The sequence below is a fragment of the Podarcis tiliguerta genome (assembly GCF_965153285.1).
Source record: "Podarcis tiliguerta genome assembly, chromosome: 2".
NCBI classification, from domain to species: Eukaryota; Metazoa; Chordata; class Lepidosauria; order Squamata; family Lacertidae; genus Podarcis; species Podarcis tiliguerta.
The window spans coordinates 79670270-79691174 of record NC_139535.1 but is presented as its reverse complement, the minus strand read 5'-3'; the positions used below and the strand labels follow the sequence as shown (position 1 = coordinate 79691174).

General features: G+C 43.0%; 1 protein-coding gene across 12 annotated transcripts in view; it reads left to right on the top strand.

Moving 5' to 3' along the window:
- Positions 1-20905, top strand: part of CACNA1A (calcium voltage-gated channel subunit alpha1 A) — a 253359-nt gene that overhangs the window by 151849 nt on the left and 80605 nt on the right. For all 12 annotated transcript variants that reach the window (XM_083430670.1, XM_083430668.1, XM_083430665.1 and 9 more), the window contains 8 exons: positions 11-78; positions 814-920; positions 1880-2689; positions 3369-3835; positions 5499-5637; positions 6303-6432; positions 13497-13556; positions 17355-17461. In XM_083430670.1, the coding sequence (XP_083286796.1) occupies positions 11-78; positions 814-920; positions 1880-2689; positions 3369-3835; positions 5499-5637; positions 6303-6432; positions 13497-13556; positions 17355-17461 (1888 nt within the window). The remainder of the gene's footprint in view (positions 1-10; positions 79-813; positions 921-1879; positions 2690-3368; positions 3836-5498; positions 5638-6302; positions 6433-13496; positions 13557-17354; positions 17462-20905) is intronic.

Genomic DNA, 20905 nt, shown 5'->3' with positions numbered 1-20905 from the left:
CAACATTCAGACACTTTGCTCAATGTATTCTTGGCTATCGCAGTGGATAATCTTGCCAACGCTCAGGAGCTCACCAAGGTGGGATTACTTCACCACCACTGGGAAAACTGGGGCTACAGGGAGACATGCTTATTGAATGGGGTGATTACAGGGCTGGGTTTCCTGTATACTGAAAACAGGATTGTGTAGGTGAATGGCTTCCCTCTGCTTCATTTTCTGATTGCTGTCAGTCCAAGGGTTGGCACAGGTGATAGTCTAAACCAGTGACTAATTGTGTTAAAACCTGGTGCTAGCTGATCCTTCTTCCTACAGATACTTTCAGTTTAACCTTACAGTCATTTGGGAGAAGCTGCTGTCTGGATGCATCCTAACTCTTGTGTAATTATGCCTAAAATGGTATTTTGAGCCCCTTTCTTTCATGAACAGGCCGCTGTCTCTGTCCTGTTACTGCCAGGGTAGCTAATCAGTAGCCCTCCAGCTATTGTGGACTCAAATTCCTATTAGCCTCCCAGCCAGCACAGCCAATGGCTAGGGATGATGGGAGCAGTTAATTCAACAACACCTTGAGGGCCACAGGTTTGCCATCCTTGCTCTGTTGGAATCACATTTCTGTGATGAAAGAGGCAATTCAGCCCTTTCTGTGATTGGGAAAGGAATCACAGGACAGTTGCGAAAGCAGCTGTTACGGTTAGCTTAGTGGCACTGGCATTTCCTCATGAACGTTAAGTGCCCCCCTCCCACGCTCAGACACATGGATATGGGCAGTAAACCTCAGGGCAGTGGCAACTCAACTCTAATGTATGGGCTTCACAGGATGAGCAAGAAGAAGAAGAAGCTGCCAGCCAGAAACTTGCCCTCCAGAAGGCAAAGGAAGTAGCAGAAGTGAGCCCTCTGTCTGCAGCCAACATGTCAATAGCAGCGTAAGTGTTGTCTTGATTTACCTCAGCCCCACATGACCCCTGGGTTTCTGTTTCACAAATGCAAAGCAGGGCAGGCTTACATGTAGCTCTGGATCTCAGTAAAAGGTTCCCACTGGGGGGCGAGTAGGGACAGTTTGAGTCCTGTAAACTGTGAGGAACACTTGCTTATGGAAGGAGAAGTTGGCCCTCACCAGCCCTAGCCTTCTAGCAGAAAGTGCTGGCTTCTTGCATGCCCAAAGAGGACACTATAAAGAGAAATGATACAAACTCTTACTCTAGTCTGTGCATCTTCTAATAGGGGTTTTTGCAAGTAAAAGTAGGAGGAGTAAAGTCTGTATGAATAATGAATAGTTGCCTAGGTCCAAGCTGACCTTCCAACATTTCCTAGAGAGGAATCATTATGGCATGTGTGGTGGTGATAGAATAGCTAGGGAAGAGTAAATGGCCAAAGCAAGTGCTAGGAAAGATGTTCAGCCACAGTTCCTCTTCTGTTTTAACCTGCCGTTTGCTGTCTTGCCCCGGTGAACAGCAGAATCAGGAAGAAGAGCTGTAGTGTCAGCAGCTGGGCCGAGTCATGTCTGCACACATCTGGATTAATGTACAACCTTCATTCCTGTCCATGCCAGAAGCAGCATGTAAACCAAATTCTGCCTTTGGGCTTCCATGCTGCTTCCAGCATTGCCAACAGCACGTATAAGTGGAGAGTTTTACTCTAGGATCTTTTGCAACTTCACAGTTCTTTGGATTGCATTATGCTCTGCAGGCATAGCCTGACTGCATCTGAAAGGAATGATTAATTGGCTGGATACAGATTGATTTAATAGGAACGCCAGAAAGTCAGAACCAGAGCAGGAAAATTGGCGTCCTTGAGGATGGTGCGTGAGATGGTCTTGGTTTAGGCAGGAGGAGTGCTGAAGCTAAGGGTGCATTTCAAGAAACTGTTTCTGTTTTGTCTTCAGGAAAGAGCAGCAAAAGAACCAGAAGGGCGCTAAATCAGTGTGGGAGCAACGGACAAGTGAGATGCGGAAGCAAAACTTGATGGCAAGCCGGGAGGCCCTATACAATGAACTGGACCCTGAGGATCGCTGGAAGGTCACATTTGCCCGCCAAATGCGACCAGATATGAAAACCCACTTAGACCGGCCACTAGTGGTGGATCCTCAGGAGAATCGAAATAACAACACTAACAAGACACGTCCCAGTGAGCCACCCTTGGACCCCCACTTTGGACAGCAGCGGCCTGAAGAGTTCCTGAGAAAGCCACCTCGCTACCATGAGCACCCCCGAGACCCCCACATATATGAGCGCCCTGACTCAGGGAGCATGGAGCCACGACGCCCACGGAGCAGCAGCAAGGAAATTGATTTTAACCAGGAAAGTGGATACCATGAGATTGACTATTCTAGCAAGGAGCACAATGCCATCCTTGAGCGTGGTTACCGTGGTGACTGTGACTCACAGCGAATCAAGGCCTTGGACCCCCACCGCCGGCACCGAGGCAGCAAAGAGAGCCGAAGTGGGTCACCTCGCACAGGCGATGGTGACCGGGAGCACCGGCGGCATCGGCCTCACCGCCGGGCACCAGATGAGGGAGGGGGGGAGGAGACAAGCAAAGCTGAGCGCAGGCCACGGCATCGTGAGGGGAGCAGGCCTGCACGCGGTGATGTGGATGGGGAGCAGCCTGATGGAGAAAGGCGCCGACGGCACCGACATACTGCACAGTCCACCTATGAAGCTGATGGAAAGGAGCGACGGCACCGGCGCAGGAAGTAAGTAGGGATAGAAAGGAGACTCCTCAGAAGCAATGGAGCCTGGTTCCCTCATAGCACCCATTCCCTTCAGAACACCAATTTGCCTTTAAATATTACTAGGCTGTTTGACATCAGTATAGAGTTAGGAACCTCACATTCGGATGCTCATGTTGCTGAAGCAAGACCAGCTCAGAACCCACAAGGTGGTAAAGAATATCTAGTGAGGAAATTATTAGTGACTAGGTCATCTGCCTCTCTGGAAAGAGAGTTTAGATTCTAACCCCTTAGTACATGTGTGGATATGGTGAAAATAAGCAAGGCTCTTTTGCTAAACCTGCCGTCCTGCTGGCCTATTGCTGTATTGAGCCAATAGCCATCAGGGAACTTGGTTGAAGCTGGACTGGAGGCAGTTAAGATGGAGTAAGATTAATAGCTGAAATGATGGACAATTTGACTAATACATTTTGTGCACATAGGAAGATAGTCTGGCTCTAGAGGGTTAAGGCAATGTCATGTGGGTAATGATGATGCAGCTTTAGAAGTGGAGAGTGTAGGTAATGCTTGTGCTAGAATGAAGCAATTGTCACGTGAGCAGGCAGTTTCAAACCCCACTTGCTATTGTGCTAGTTGCATTTCAGTGACCCATTGATATAAATATTTCGACCTGTGATCAAACTTTTTCTTTTTAATTATACAGAGAGAACCAAGGCTCTGGCCTTCCACCTGGACCAAACCTATCCACCACACGGCCAATCCAACAGGATATGGGGCGTTTGGAGCCCCCAGTGGCTGAGGATATTGACAACATGAAGAACAATAAGCTGGCAACCAATGAGACCTCAAACCAACATCCCATCAGCCACCCTCAGAATCCTACCAAAGGAGGCAGCCACTCAAATTCCACACCAAGCCACCTGCCCCCAAACCCACCTGTTCCCTTGGACCAACCACTCCCCAACTCTCAGAACTCTACCAGTCGCCGGACCCCCAATAATCCTGGCAATCCATCCAGCCCTGGACCCCCTAAAAACCCAGAGAACAGTCTCATTGTCACTAATCCCACCACCCAGAACAATCCACCCAAAACTGCCAAGAAAACAGAGCACACTGTGGTGGAAATCCCACCCACCTTTCCACCACCAATCAACAACGCTATCATGCAAGGTGAGCACTGAGTGCACTGTGTCTGTAGGGCTAGAGCCAGACAACATGGATATGAGGCAGAAGAATTATAGGCACATGTTTGAGATGCAAGTTGGGTGGAATTTCATGAGAGGAAAGGATAGAGAAGGCTTTGTTTTGTTTGTGTGGAAGGCAGGAGCAAGTACCGTATTTTTCGCTCTATAGGACGCACTTTTTCCCCTTCAAAAATGAAGGGGAAATGTGTGTGCGTCCTATGGAGCGAAGACGCCATAGCCCCGCGACCCTCTCCTGGCTGGAGAGGTGACGCGCGGCTATGGCAGGAGCCTCTCCGCTGCGCCTTTCCGCCTCTCCCTGACCTGCTCTTTGGGGCTGGTGGTGGGCTTCCCCCCGCCAGCCCCAAAGAGCAGGTCGAAAGGAACCTGAAGCCTGGAGAGCGAGAGAGTGGAGAGAGTGCGCACCGACCCCTCTCGCTCTCCAGGCTTCCAAGGTAGCTGTCTGAACGCACCTTAAACGGCACCTTGTTTTAGAGTGGGAAAACAAGAGGGGGGAAATTCTCCCCCTCTCTGCGCAGCGCCTCCTGCCACTTCACTGAAGAGGCACTGGGCAGAGAGGGGGAGAATTTTTTTTTCTTGTTCTCCCCCCTCTAAAACAAGGTGCGTCCTATGGTGCGAAAAATACAGTAACCATCACAGGCAGTAAAAGAGACAAAATGAGTTTGTAGAACACTCACATAATGGTGTTTGTGATTAGTTCTACCTATTTTCTTGTATTAGTGTAATGGCTGTGCCATCAGCTATGTTACTCCAGGTCATGTTTGTCTCTAGCCCAATGGCTATGTAAGTGGACTGATGTTCTGAGTGTGAGTTGGCTCTGTTCCTGTCACAGTTGTACTGACATGCATCTGCATGTGCCTCTTAGCTGCTGAATTTCTGTGTGTCTGTATCTGTGTTCCCTTGGATATCCTGAAGATTTGTTGTCTCTTTCATGCTGAGTGTATATAAACCTGTCAGAGGAAACTAAGACTACAGCAACTGTTACATGATAAGTATGACAAGCCACCATATTCTGAATTGCTGAGGACTTCATTGCACAAAGCAGAATGTACACACTTTACACCTAGGAAAGATTTTTTTTTTATTTAAATCTGTTGCATCTTTATATATTAAGGGCTTTTAGTTGTAAATTATCTTAAATATTTATGGCATGGTAAATTGAGTAAATAAAAGAATAAAATATTGGGGATACTGCTGGCCTGCTACACATATTGTCCAGATCGGTGTGTGCTATGGTTCAAGAGGCTTTATCTTTCTGACTGTGCTGAATCATTTCCATACACAAGTTGTCATGCATCTGTCTGAGTCCTGCAAACCTTTGTGCAGACATTTTTGCATCCCAGAATTGGGTGTCAATATCTACTTTGTACACTTCGTGTTTTCTGTAGGCATATGCAGTGTACCAGTAAAAAAACAAAAACAAAACCTGTTTCTATATGTAGAGTATCCAACATCCTGGTCTCCATATTTGTCCTTAACTTGCTCCCCAACTCCCCCAAAAGACTACCCAACATAAGTTTCTGCATATGCAGAACTGACTGGATCAACTTTTGCTAAAATGGTACTGGGAGGACTGAGAGAGGGAACATATCAAGACTGATCACTTTTATTTTTCTCCACCTATTCGCCAGTCAATAAGAATGCCAACCCTGAACCTCTGCCCAAGAAGGAGGAAGAAAAAAAGGAGGAGGAGGAAGAAGATGATGGAGGGGAGGGACCCAAGCCTATGCCACCATACAGCTCTATGTTCATTCTCTCAACCACTAACCCGTAAGTGTTGCTCCATTATGGACTGAAAGGTAGCTGGGAACCTGATACCATAGTTCACAAATGGTTAGAGTGTGTGAAAATTGGATACTTGGCTGGATTATGCCGAGGATTCATTCAGAGGATGAAGGAGGACTGCTTATTTGCAGAGACTGAGTCTTTGGGGCTCTGATTTAGGTTGAATATGTCATTTTTTGTGAACTTGGGCAGAGAATGAGAAGGATCATGCTGGTTGGATTCATGAGACTGATCCACAACTAGGCTCAGAGATATTAAGGTTGGCTTATGCACCAGAACCTAATATATATTGGCGGCTTTGACTATTTTCTCCCTCTCTCTCTCTCTCTCTCTCTCTATATATATATATATATATATATCAGAGCTGAAGACAAATGCCCTCTCAAAAGTCTCCACTCCAGCTTGTGGAGAACTTAAGTGGCAGTGAAATAGGCATCACTATTTTTCACTGAATTTCTCTGGGGGAGAAAGTGGTCTTTTTCCAGCAATAAAAAAACACAGTGGGAAATTTTCTAAAAAATATATATTCTGAGTAATTCTCACTCAGCTCCAAAATAAATACTTTATCTGATTCAGTAGGAGAAATGTAGCCATTTGCTCAGCACTTGTGATACCCTTCCACAGAATATGCTTTTGCCTATTGGTACTAGGTTTCGGCGGCTCTGTCATTACATTGTCAACCTGCGCTACTTTGAAATCTGCATCCTGATGGTGATTGCCATGAGCAGCATTGCTTTGGCTGCTGAAGATCCTGTGCAGCCAAGTGCTCCCCGTAACAATGTAAGTCCTTCCTGCATTCCTTTACTTTTATCCGTAAATCTCCATTGAAGCTCCTGCTCTCCTCTGACTTTGAAGATGAATCATAGGATACCAAAATAGATATGGCCAGCTCTGGAAGGCTCACCATTTAGATGGGGAAGACTATGTCTCTAAGTTAGCCTTGATGGGTACGACTATGGCCTGATCAAAATGTTTCTAGGCAGTGAGACATCTTGCTATAGAAACAAGTATTCTCCTCATCATTGGATGTTGTAGCCATGGTTTGCTACAAAATCGAGTTCACGAGCAGGGAATCTCAAGCTTGGGGCTGAATGTGGTCCTCCAGGCCTCTGTAGTTGGCCTTTAGGACCCTCCATAGGCCATGCCCACTCTGTAGGCCTCCCCACTCACTGGCTGCACTCCCTCCTCAAATGCTTTTGCCTGGCTGGTATGTGTACTTGAACTGTGGTTCCCCTTTCTTGCTGAGTGGAAGTGTGTGTGATTCCTCACCGTGGTCTAGTTTGATGGGACTGGCCAGGAGCAAAGCTGGACAGTGACCCAGTAAGGACATTTGGGAGGCTGCTGTACGGGAGTTCCATCAAAAAGTAAACCAGGGAGGTCTGGTGGAATAAAAGAAACTCCTGGTCAGTTAGCATAAGTACCTTCCACATCTCTGCTGGTCCAACCTGCAGCTCTGTCTCTCCTCCTTTAGTAATAGAAATAAAAAATTTATTATTTGTACCCTGCTCATCTGACTGGGTTGCCTACCTACTGTTGCTCCCTTAATTCCACACTTTATATGGGAGTTCTTGGTATGTGTAGAGATGTCAGATGGTCCTCAGCTATATAGCACCTCATACTAGTGTCCTTGTAAGATCCATATTGTATTCGCCTACTGCAATCTGGGATTGGTGACCCACAAGGAGCTGTACTGACTGTCCGAGCCTATGATCCAATTGGTATGGTTTTCAGTAGAGCCACATAGAACTCAGTATATGATTGCATGGCTTTGTGATCACTTTACCATGCATTCCAAACTTTGACTGAATATGGATAGAGCTTGGAAGGAAGGAATGGGAACTAGAGCTCAAGATCGTATTGGAACTTAGGTGCATCTTGCTTCTTTTCTGTCCTTCCTGCCGCTGTCCAGCTTTCTAACTGCTTGAGATAATCTGATAGACAACCATACTAGGGTGACTTACCAGTGTCATGTCAGCTGTCAAATTCATAATTCACTGGCCCCAGTGAGTGAAATGTTGGCGATGGGCCTTTGAGAGAGAAACCTATCAGGGGACTGCCATTGGAACAGGGGAGGAAGGCAGGGGGGCCGTTAGAATACAGAGAGCCTCCGAAATGCCTGAGGAGCAGTTCCTCTTCCCCAGGTGTGGGGAAAAGCCCCACCTCCAGTGGAGAGCTGGCCAGGAGGGACGCATGCCAGTTCCATTGCCCAGATTGCGCAGAGGGGTGAAACGCAAGGAGGGGAGGAAGAGGCTTGGGGTGCCGAAGTTCTTATATTGAGGGAGAAGCCGGAAGGGGCCACTCCCGTATTCTGCAAGGGACTAAGATGGACATGAACTTTGTAGATCTGCACTGTAAATAGTTTGCACAATAAAACCTGTAAAAGACAGGTTGGAGTCCTGCCTGATTACTCACGAGCAACCACCAACAGCATCTGACAGAAACCCTTTGTCTTATGTTTTCCAAGACCTTATGGACAGCTTCGTACATTAATGATTTTTCTACATGGATATTGCTCTTTGTAGGCAAAATCTTGTATATCCTCATATCAGACAAGGGTTCAGATGTCTATTTCAATGTGTGCATGCAGCCAAATAGACACATGTGAGTTGGTTGCACGTGATGGTGTACAGTTTTTTCTACACTGAGGTGATTTTCATATAGGGAAATTGTCATGCATATAGAAGCCTTATGTCCGGTATTAGCCAGTCCTTTGAGAATATTGTAAAAAATAATATTTGGGGTGGGATTGTTATTAACACTACTGATCTTATAATATTATATGTGAAAAGCAAAAATCCCTTTTTCAGTCTCTGACTTTCTGAGAAAAGCAGCTGGGATTTAAATAGGTTAGGAGGGAGGTGTAGTGGTATAAAGGGAGAGAAAGAGATAAATCACAGCCTGGCTCTGCTACCAGCTTACACTGCACTTTCTTTTTCAAGAGCTTCGCTGGACAGGTCCCATGAGATATCCCTACGGAAAAATGAGTGAAATAATTAGAGCAGCATCTCCACTAGGGATGGGCAGGAGGGAGGGCCTCTACTGGGCTTCTCTGTTTCATGCAGTAATAAGAAACCTTTGTGCTGGGATGAGGATAAAATCAATAGAATACATCCCAATAACCAAAGGACACCCCCCGCCCCCCAGCTTTATGCTAGCTGAACATAAGAATAACCTGGCCCAGGGTGGGCATCCAGCACCAGTGTCATACATCTTAGGATGCTAAAGGAGTTCAGTTTCAGTACATTCTGGTGCAAACTGACCTGATACATACCTGCAGGCCTAATGTGTGGACTGAAACATTTTCACACTTTTCCAAATAGTGCAATGTAGCTCTTGGCTCAATGATGCACCAAAATCCATTACAATGTGCATTTTAGAGTAAAGTACATATAAACATGTAATTTTGACATAAAATAAGTTTTACTCAAAGTAGACCCATTAAAATAAAATAAGCATGACTGTTTTGTCTATTAATTTCAGGGGGTCTACTCTCAGTAAAACTTAGTTGAATACCATACCACTCTATGTATTTAAATACAACTTCTAGTGTGGATTCAAAGATCACTGATTAATGTGGAAACAGGTCAAAAGATGTGTCAACAGATATACCGTATTTTTCGCTCTATAAGACGCACCAAACCACAAGACGCACCTAATTTTTGGAGGAGGAAAACAAGGAAAAAAATATTCTGAATCTCAGAAGCCAGAACAGCAAGAAGGATCGCTGTGCAGTGAAAGCAGCAATCCCTCTTGCTGTTCTGGCTTCTGGGATAGCTGCGCAGCCTGCATTCACTCCATAAGACGCACACACATTTCCCCTTACTTTTTAGGAGGGAAAAAGTGAGTCTTATAGAGCAAAAAATACAGTAGATGAAAACAAACAAAAATTGATATGGACCAGGAAGAGACTGAACTATGTACATTTGGGACTATTAATACCCAGTAAGATAGCATGTAACTGGCAGAAGTGAAGGCCGTCTTCACTACCAAAGCAAAGAGTAAAACCTGTTAAAGGTCATATCAAGGGAGGTATTAACATGATTTGGACATATCTTAATGGTTGAATTTTGTTTTTATTCCCATTTCCTGTGTTTAATGAGCTGTGAACTCTGCAACTTATTGACTACATGCCATCTTCATGCACCCTGGTGATTTCCCCCTTTTCTTTCAGACTGTCTAATGTGGATACCAAAACAATTTTGGCTTATTTTTGTTTGTGGCTCCTATTCTGAAAAGGAATTTTCCTGCACAAAATTGAAAAAAACTTTACATATAGGCAAATATCTTAAACCCTGCTAGTTTAAGATCAGAGTTAAGATGTTGTCCTTGTCCTGTGTTGCCTTATGAAGCCTATGGCCCTTAATGTATTGCTAGAGGACTCGTGTCAGTTTGTGGCTTAGATCATAGCTAGCAGGATGGGTTAAAGAGTAGCAGAGTGGGGAATCCTCTGATGCACAAGCGGTGAGACTGGTACAGTACTGCTACCAATGACTTGGGGCATGGGGTGTGTAGACCTCTTTCCTAGCACCATTACAACGGAAGATTATACCAAAAACAGTAAAGCAAGTTTTGGAAAGAACCCAGCCGTTTCATAGATTTTGAAGAGGCAACAAGAAAAGGAACGGGTTGCTTAATTATTTATATTTCAGTGCATATGTAGGCCAGTGCCTCTTCCCCTCTAAAAAAGCTCTCATGGGAACTTACAGAGAATATCAAGTTAGATAAGGGAGTTTACAAATCTTAGTCCACACATATTTTCTGTTGCAAAGTGATATTCAGAGGGTGCAATCTGAAGCAAAGCACTTGTGTTCTGAAAGAGGGACTTCAATTGCTTCACAAGGCACTACAGGACAGCATGAGGCATCTTTGCTGTACACAGGAATTCCAAACTCCCCATATGGATTTGGGCCTGAATGACCAAGGAAAAGTGTATGTGCATGGGGAATAAGTTGTAAGCAAGCGCAATTTGTACATTGCACAACATCATTCCTGATCATGAGGTTCATCTTTTAAGGCATCAGCCTTGGCTTCCAATTTCCCAGCTTTGCAGAGCTTGAGTTAACACGAGACTGCCCTAACTCTAGTCTTAAACCAGCAGGTTTTATGATTTAATTTCACAGGTTTTTAAAAAGAAAATGTATTAAAATACTGGAGTCTGCTAAACATGAAAGTGGTTGTTTTGTAACTATTAACTGTTGGATATAATTGGCAATTCTCCATTATACACTTTCATTCATACTCTGAACTTTACACTGCACTGCAGCCTGTTATGAAGAATGTACAGTATTTAGCAAACTGAAATGCAACTCGCAGTGTTACAAAGCTTGGTCTAGAGCCTGACAATTTTAAACTGCTAACCACATGGCATCTTATTTTCAAAGTAAAAAAAGAAAGAAAATGAAGACTTTAGGTACCATTGTTCAGTAGGCTATCATAGACAAATCTGACCTGGATCTGTCGAACCTACAAACCAATTGACAGGGGCATGCTGCCCTCAGGATAGTCTATGCTCCTGCTCTTTCAGGATCTGTTAAACACGCTCTCTCTCTCTCTCTCCCACCCACACCCATATTTATCTTTAACTGTGCAATGTGTGCAAATGGATATGTTAATGTACTGAAGTTCTCACCCTGGGCCAGCAGGGGGATACTGTAGATAGTTTTCACTCAGGTCCGCATATGCAAATAAGGAATTGAAAGTAACGTTCAGTGATTGGATAGTTACAGAAAGTTGTTACTGTTGCTTTGTAGTTGAGCTAAGCAGGTTGGCTGAACCCTTCAGTTCAGTTCTGTTCTGGCCTGTGAATAAACAAGAGCTGTCTGAAGAATCACTGTGTCGTCTGATATGTTCACCCAAAACTTAACAGGATAGTTGTGCCTCTTCTACGTTTAGAAAGATTTGCTGTTCTGAGTGATCTTGCACAGGCTTACAGTATACCTCATTGTTTTACTTCCCTACCTTCTGGCAAACTAACTCCCTAAGGCCTCAGAAATTACCTCCATACTGCTTCAGTTGTCACTTAACTGCCGCCCCTCCCCCACATGAGAACAGTGCTGGACATGCTTGACCTCTGTGGTAAACAGCTTCCATTGGCCTAAAGGGACTTTGTACCTATATCTTACAAAAAAAAAAAAAATTCTATTGCTGGCTGTTCACCAAAAAAAATCCAGTTCTCAGCAAAAACAACATTTTGGAGCCTGTATCAACATGGCTGCCATAGCTGAGCCTGCCTAGTCACAAAATGACCACCAAGACACCCTTGTCCCCATTCCCCTCCAATAAATTCCTGTTCAATTGATTCCCGAGCCACTCCTTTCCTCTCCATCAGAAAACTCATCCCCACGCTCTTTCTCTCCTATAGATAGCAACTGTGGCAGTGTAATCTCATACCCTCCAACATTTCTCCAATGAAAATAGGGACGTCCCATTCCATAATGATGATTTTACCATTTGTACCCCACACATCTTACTGGGTTGCCCCAGCCACTCTGGGCAGCTTCCAACATATATAAAAATAATAATTAAACATTTTTTTAAACAATTCCCTATACAGGATTGCCTTCAGACGGCTCGGGGGTCAGATAGCTCCATACCCTCCAGTGAAAATAGGGATATCCTAAGGAAAAGTGGGACATTCAAGGATCAAATCAGAAACCGGGACAGCTTCTCTAAATCAGTGATGTCCCTGGAAAATAGGGATACTTGGAGGGTTTGTAATTTTGTGAAACACATGAAATTTGTTTAATCCAGTGGTCATCAAGTTCTTTGCATCTGGGGACATAGTTGGAATTTTGTGAAGGTGTTGAGGGCACCAGTCACAAAATGGCTGCTGCCAGGGTGGTGGCCTAATGCAAAATGGCTGCTCCCTCCTCAACAGCAGGATTGGAGCAAACGGCCAGGACAACTGCAGAGGAGGCAAATTTTTGCTCTGCTTTTGCTTCTCCCTAAAAATGGAGGAGAGATACTGAACTATCACTGGAGGACACCTCCCCCACACACATTGATTTACATCAACTGGCCTTGCCACAAGGTTTCTGGGCAGAGTGGGGAGATTAAACAAAAACAAAATACAGCCTAGTTAATATGAATGATCTTTGGGCCATGGAGGGATGTGTTAGTGTTGAGTTATTTTTTTTTAATCTGATGGTTAGGGGATGGGAGAGTTGTTTTGTTTATTGTTAGCGTTTATTGTTTTTGTTTTTCCAATATGTTGTATGGGATCAGTGTAAATGTGGCACTTTTGTAGACCTCATCAGGTAAATCGTGTATGTCAAATTCCAAATCATTAGCCCACCAGTTGCTATTTTTATAAGCTATAAAATGTTTATGCATGTAATCACAGAACCTTGTTTTTGCTACTCTAACTGTATGCCCCTATAAATCAGCCCTTTTCTAATAGCAACATCACAAGCCAAAGGACAGCTGTAACTCCCATGGAGATAGGATGTTACACATGCAGATGCTTTTTATGTTTCCGTTAGCATCTTCCACAGAGAACAATGGTTACAATGGGAACTCCATAAGGTGGTAGTAGAGTAAAACACAATTCGAAATTCTGACCCTCATTACAGATCAGTAAGGCTGTAGTATCTCATAAAAAGATGGAGAAATGACCAGAATGCAGTATGGATTACTTTATTGATTCTAGATAATATAAGAGTCTTTAATTTGTCATTTGTTGCTTTGAACCTTATCTCCTGCATGCTGCTGACTAGATTGTGTTTAGAGACAAAATGGAAGCCAAGGTCTGCCTTAATCACGAGTTTGGTTAGGATTTATGACTTCAGAGATGTGGTGAGACCTGAACTATATTTTTAATTCCTTTATGTCATTTCTCCCTGTAGGTTCTCCGTTACTTTGACTATGTCTTCACAGGTGTCTTCACCTTTGAAATGGTTGTTAAGGTTAGTAATTGGGGAACTGGGCTTGAGCCTGTGATCTCATGACATTTTGGTAGTGTTTGGAACAGAGAACTTGAAGCTGCAGGGCAGAAGTAGAGCTGGGCTGAATGTTTGTGAATCAGTATTTGGGGGGCATGAGAAACAAATGTCCCTTGGGGGAATTGCTCAAAAGAGCCTTTTCACACCTCCTTTCCCATTTAGTAGTCTAACAGGCACACATATCTTTCTTAGCTTGCCCAGGGCGAGTGAAAATTTCAGAAATAAGATTTTTTCTTTCTTTCTTTCTTTCTTATATTGTATATACTGCTAAATATTTCCAACAGGCACACATATCTTTCTTAGCTTGCCCAGGTCGAGTGAAAATTTCAGAAATAAGATTTCTTTCTTTCTTATAATGTATATACTGCTTAATATTTCAAAAATCTCTAAGCAGTTATGATTAACTTCTCTGCCAAAATACAATATGGATTTGAATACTTCCAAACCATTCTTCCCCTCAGAAAAAAAACAACAACAGTTGTACATGGACACAATTATGAACAAGTAAGGGTATTTGTGCCTCAAACCAGAGCTTTCAGAAACTAAACTCTGCCACTCTGCCTCCTGTACAACCAGCACTCTAATTCTTCAGCAACCCTAGCAAATTAAGAGTTAAACTACATGCTATGCTTATTGTGCGGTGTGCAGCTACATCTCTTTGTCTTAAATTAATTATAGCCCTAGGGGTGGGTTGTTAATGTGATCGCACCATGCACAGAGAGGAAATATATCCCTTTCCTCCATAGCTACAACTCCCTCCCCGCAAAAAATGTCCCCACTACAGTTATAAAGCATAGTATAAAAGCATCGTAGCAGGGGAGGGGGGCAGTTTTCAGGAGAAGGTTGTGGCTAGGAAGGGAAAGGATAAACCTTCCCTTCCTGCATGCTGTAACCACAGTAACAGTTGCCCCCATGACCAGAATTGTAAGAAAAACAAGAGACAGCCTAGAGCAGATCTCTGCTGGGGCTTGACTGAACACTTAAGACAGATGCACACAAGTTTAGATTCACCGGTGAGGAAATGTACAGGCATGGTGACATTGACAGATATCCGGGGGCCTAATTCATATACAGTGGTACCTCGGGTTACAAACACCTCAGGTTACAAACACTTCTGCTAACCCGGAAGTAGTACCTCAGGTTAAGAACTTTGCCCCAGGATGAGAACAGAAATCGCACGGCGGCAGCGGGAGGCCCCATTAGCTAAAGTGGTACCTCAAGTTAAGAATGGTTTCAGGTTAAGAACGGGCCTCCTAAACTAATTAAGTTTGTAACCCGAGTTACCACTGTATAATATGTTAGCCACTTGAAAGCAGAGCCAAACTGAAATCTTTTCACCCAGGAAGCCATTTGTGTGAAGTGTCTTCCTAGAAAGTTACAAAAATTTCAAATGTGCTAGCATATTTCCTTGAGGGCACGGAACTGGGCCTAAGAAAGCAAGGCATTATTCCCCAAATGTGGTTATTATAGTGAAGAATATTGTGTTTTCATGCTGCAGCTTTACAAGCTAAAGTGTGCCGTAGTTCACACTGCTGGCTTCTCTTGAGGCTACCGCGGATTGATTGTGTGACAGGCTTTTTCCACTTCACTTGGGAACTAAGATCTGCTCAGTTGAGTGCTAAGACAGAGCAAGATCTGGACTAAAAGCTGGTTTGTGCAAATACGTAGCATGAGATACTATTAACTATTCCTAAAATGAGGTATTCCTAGAATCCACCCAGACCAGAACACCTTCATTAATTAAATTTCCCCTCCCCTCTGTATTCTCATTTTTTATTTCTATTTCTATTTGTTACACTCATCATTCCTCCTGCATTTTGTATGTGCTTATGTCAACTATTCTGTATGAAAAATGACAAAATAATTACAAAAAGCATTTAATGTATCAGAACAATTAGTAAATTTATAAAGAATAAAAAATAAGTTTTTTCTATCCTGGCCAGGCATAATGGTTAAATCCCTCTCTTTTAGAACTATCCTAATATTATTACCTATACCTTCGTTTGTTTATTCGTTCGTTCATTCATTCCCTCTCTAACACTCACACACCTAATTCCCTCCCGCATTTTTACTCAACTGCTCACACTCTTTTAGCTGCCATTCACAACGGACACTAGACCTGTCATTCATTCTGACTCTAGCTAGCATTCCATCACATCCCCCTGCTGTCAATTGTTCTTCCACTCACCTGTCTATTACAACTGTCTTTCATGTTTGCTGACATAATGGTTGCTCCATGCCCTTATCGTAACTCCCAGGTCTCTTACTGAGGGGAATATATTTCATTTGGTTGACAGCCCTAAGCATACTTTTTCCCCTTCTGGCTTCCCATTTCTGTATATACAGGTACTCTCTCAAGCCAGAGGATTTGCTTGTAGTTGTGACTGAGGACCACTAGATGACACCATAGCGCCTTATAGGTTAACTTCCACCACAATTCATCCTCGCTTCCACTTGTCCTATGCCAATATAAAGCATGGGTCAGAGCGGTTTTCCACTCACCCTATACTTTCTAGGCACAGGTCAGAGTGGTTTTGCTTTTGCCCTTCCACTTTCCTCTGGAAAACCCATGCTTTAGCGCTAAATCGAAACAAACAGCTATCCATGGAAAGCCTGATTTATGATTCAGTGCTAAATCACAGGTTTCCCTGGGAGAAAGCAGCAGGGCAAATGGAAGTGTGGATAAGCCCTAAGTCTCACTGAAAATCAATGGGAATTATCTGAGTAAACATGGTTAGAATCATACAGGGGAAGGCTGTAGCTGAGAAAGGGCCATAGCTCATGCATTGCATGCCCCAGGTCCAGTCCCTGGTGTTTCCAGACAGGACTGTGAGTTACTGAAACCTTGTCAGTCATTATCAACAACACTGAGCAAGATGGACCAATAGTCAGATCCAATATAAGGCAGCTTCTTATGTTCCATTGGGCTGCAAGAGCTTTTCCAGGCATTAGTTGTTTTTAATTCAGCAGTTCTTTGTGAGCTGCTTAATGGGTTCCAGAAGGGAAAGGTCTCACTCTGCATTCACTTCTGAGGCTTCCAGGTGCATGCTTCCCACATGACTGCATATATTTTTTCTCTTTTAACATTACAGAAAATGTGTGGTTGGTACGTAGTAAAAATGCTAGGCTATATGTCTTTTTTACTGTAGCATTTGAAGTGGCTCTGAATTTAATGCATGCTTTACAGAGTGGCATAGTGAAAGATTTGCCTACAAGCAGCAGTATATGTGCTGCAGAATGTTTTCATGCACTCTGGATTTTGTGGTGTGGGGTTTGATAACTCCAGTATTGCATAGATCCCATCTCTACCCAGTCAGGATTCCTGTGACGACAGCACCATTAAACATGTGGGGAGAGATTATGTCATGGAGGAAATTGTGTGTACAACACATCCAGAAAAACAATCAGTGTTTCAGACTCTGTTGTGCCAGCACAACTCTCAAGATTCATAAAAACCAGATTTTAGTCTTTGAACTGGGCATGAAGTATCCTTTGTTTGCTATTTTCTGCATTGCCCATGAATACTAGAACTGCACCTGTGGTCTGTTCATTTTCATTTTCATGCAAGTCAGTCCCCTTTTTTTGCCTTGATCTCCTTCTTTGTAAAATGAGCCCAGCAAGACTGACCTCCGTCATTAGAGTGGAATTATGGAAACAATAGTAATTGACACTAGGGGACTGGGGATCTCAAAATTATAGTAATCAAAACCATGCATAGTGCCTCAAGAACCCTGTGTTTCTTTGCTTTGGTTAATTCTTTAGATGATTGACTTAGGACTGATCCTTCATCGAGGCGCTTATTTCCGGGACCTGTGGAACATCCTGGATTTCATTGTGGTCAGTGGAGCATTGGTGGCGTTTGCCTTCACGTAAGTTTCTTTAGGGAGCCATAGTGCTTTCTTTCTTTTACCTCTTTCTGCAGAAAGCACAGCTCATTCCCTTATCCTGGAAAAGACTCTTGTTGAAGCTTGCTGCATGATTGGTCTGTTAACAGTTGTCAACACATAGGCAACTTGGCCCTCCTGCCCATTCCCTCATCACAATCCCTCTTCCGGTGCTGCCATAAGCCTTCCTAGAGCATGGACACTCCAAATCTGTGTGCTCTCCCCTTGGCTTGGGATGCTCCTTGCATGTGGAGTTTTCCCCAAGGGCCAACTATAGGAATGGCAGACTGCCCCTGTTTCTTTTCAGACTCCTTGTAAGTTTCAGGTTGTGGGAATCCAAGCCATAAATTCCGAAAAATGATCTCCTATGTTGCACTGAATGGATATATCAGGATGCAAAAAGGCCAAGAGGCTGGCATGGCTAAGATTTTTTTTTTCTCAGTGATAACAGAAGCATACATCATTTGTAGAGAGACTCCACTACTTCCTGTTCAAGCTAAGAGACAGAGCTGATTAAATGTAAAACCAACCTACATTTACAATACCACATTTAGGGTGTGTCAACATCAGTTCATAGTTCGTCATCAAAATATAGGGTGAAAAGCTCATGTGGTCTGCTCTTTCTGATTTGTCCCTTGTACATTTGCAATACAGATGCTGTGAGATGCATAGCACCAAAATGGGTTGGGTTTAAAAAGAAGAATAAAATATGGTTCAGGCCCTGAGTTCTAAAGTGCCTTATGCTGTATTCACACACTTTAGAAAAGAAATGTGAACTCACACATTTTAGAAGACATCTGAAGGCAGCCCTGTTTAGGGAAGCTTTTAATGTTTAACAGACTATTGTATTTTAATATTTTGTTGGAAGCCACCCAGAGTGGCTGGAGAAACCCAGCCAGATGGACGGGGTATAAATAACAAATTATTATTATTATTATTATTATTATTATTATTATTATTATTATTATTATTATTATTTATTATCAAGTTTAATTTACTCTAAAACAAAGAAAATGAGGTTATGTTCTTAACAATATTTCTAATAATATCAGCAAAAACCTGAGCTGATGGTTTACTTTTGGCTCAAATTAGGGAGGGGATATATTTTGCTTTCCTTTTATTTTCAACTCCCCCCCCCCCCCCGCTACCAGTTTTGCAGGGTTGATATCAAATGATATACTTTTTATTTTAAAAAATATTTTTATTGATTTTCCAATATCATTCCAATAGCAGCCTCACTATAACTACAGCATTCTTCACATCGAACACATTCCTTTGTGGATAATGGAGGTTAGGGTGGATTTTGCTCTTCTCATCCCCTTCCCTCTCAGTTCCTTTCTCTCACACACGAAGTTCCAATTTTGTTAAATTCCATTTATATTCCAATTTCTTCCATCCTCACTTGTTCAGATATTTTTAAATAAAATTTGCATCCCAAGGAGGGTTGCCGTATCAAAAATGAAGAGAAAAACTATAAATAAGCAAACCACCATGAATGCTATTTAGTCCTGAGAGGAAGAGGGAATCAATATATATTTTACTCCAAGCCTCAGCCTTTGTAGCAACTAAAGTTTACAGCCAGCTGTTATTGTAGGATTCCTGCCACTGTAGGTCACATCCAAGCAGCCAAGAGCTTTCCAGCTGATCTTCACATCCTTCAGTTTTCCTGGATGTATAGAGATGGTCCCAGTTCTCCAGAGATGGCGCTAACTCTCCCTGCTCAGTTGAAAATTATGTCAGGTAACCTGATGGTATCCCACGCTCTTAGATAAAAGTGGCTGCAGACATGATCTGGTGCTCTTGGGCAGTGGCAGGGAAACATCTGTTACAAATTCCAGCCTGCTGTCTCCTTCACCCACAGAACCTTATGCAGATTTTGAAACTTAATGCTTCTTACAGAGCCTTATGCATTAAAGGGGTAATACATACCCTACATTTAGTTTGGACAAATACCACCGTCCTTGACCATTTCCCTTCCATCTTCAAATTGTCAGAGTTTCCCTCATTTCTTTGAAAGAAAAAGAACCTGATTTTGCTCAAATTTATCCATTCACCATTTGCTACTTTCTTCTGCTTGTTACTTTGTTATGCATTTTTGTGGTATATATATATAATATTTGTAAATAATTTTTATTAATTTTCAATTAATAATATTCCAGTTGGTAATAAATCAAATCAAATCTTGCCACATCATACAAACAATAATATGAATTATACATCCGAATTAAAAAAAAAAATTCAAGGGAGCTTCCCATATTCTGGATGTCTAGAGAAAGTCTCTTTCAGTTGTTCCTGCGTTCGTCTCTCTTATTTTCCCCCCAGTTTCATCATTCCAATCTTAACGTCTTCTTCCAATCACTGGTGTGCGGCTTTCTATGGTGATTCATAAATCCATAAGTCTGTTCGAATGCAAAGCATTTCCCCTGTATTGATCTTCTTTAAATGGTTTAAGCGTAGTCATCCCAGTTGACCCTTCCTTCATCCCAGTTTTATCTTTGTTTTCCAATGCTCTGAGCACTCCTCCAACTCTTCTTTAATTAGTAAGATTTATAGCACAGCGACCTTCCAGGTCTTTTAACCAGTTGTTGCTCTAAATACAATTTTTCCGTAGAAAAACAATGCCACAGGCTATATCTCACAGTTTCAGTAATTATTTGTTGATTGTTGTTCCTCTGGGATCCAAGCCAGCTCCCCCTGGGCCCTGGGGGGGGGGGGGAGCGAGCCACAAACCACAAATTCACCTTCACTTTAATCCAAGTATAAAGATAGTCCATGCAGGCAAAATGCAGTTTTTGCATGAGATATTCCCAGTCAATTGAATGTATTTTGCTTCCCCTAAGGGGAGTTCATTTATTTTCCTTCTGCATCACAACCACCACAGCCACTGCCATATTTCTCAGCCTGAGCCTCCTTCTTATCAAATCATTATTTTTGCCTTGGGGCTCTCCGCAGATGGCTATGCAGCCAAATATCAAATTGATTTTAACAGTTCCTCCCACATTCTTTTTGAGTAATTCATTCCTTCTTGGTGAGGTTCACCAAAGTTGCAAATGAGAAATAAAAGAGAAAGTCGCTCACCCCACTTAAATCAAAGCACAGTGATGAATGTCCGTTTCAAGTCCACACCTTGGCATCCAATGATTGTTTTGTTTAGCAGGTCTTTTTTATCTCCTTCTTTCCAGAATACACCTGTTTCTTAGTCCAAATTTTAATGATTTTAGGAAACAGGGATCTCCCGCTCATGGCGATGACATTAGAGCATTGCCAACTCATGCAGTGCTTGCACCCAGCATCCCTGCCCCTGTATTCTGTAGCAAGCAGCAGTTATCGGACAAACTGCGGGTGACGGCCAGTCCACCCCTACCCTGGGGTGGGGGTCAGCAGGGCCAATTACCCCCATATTAACCCTGAAAACCTGCACGATTGGGG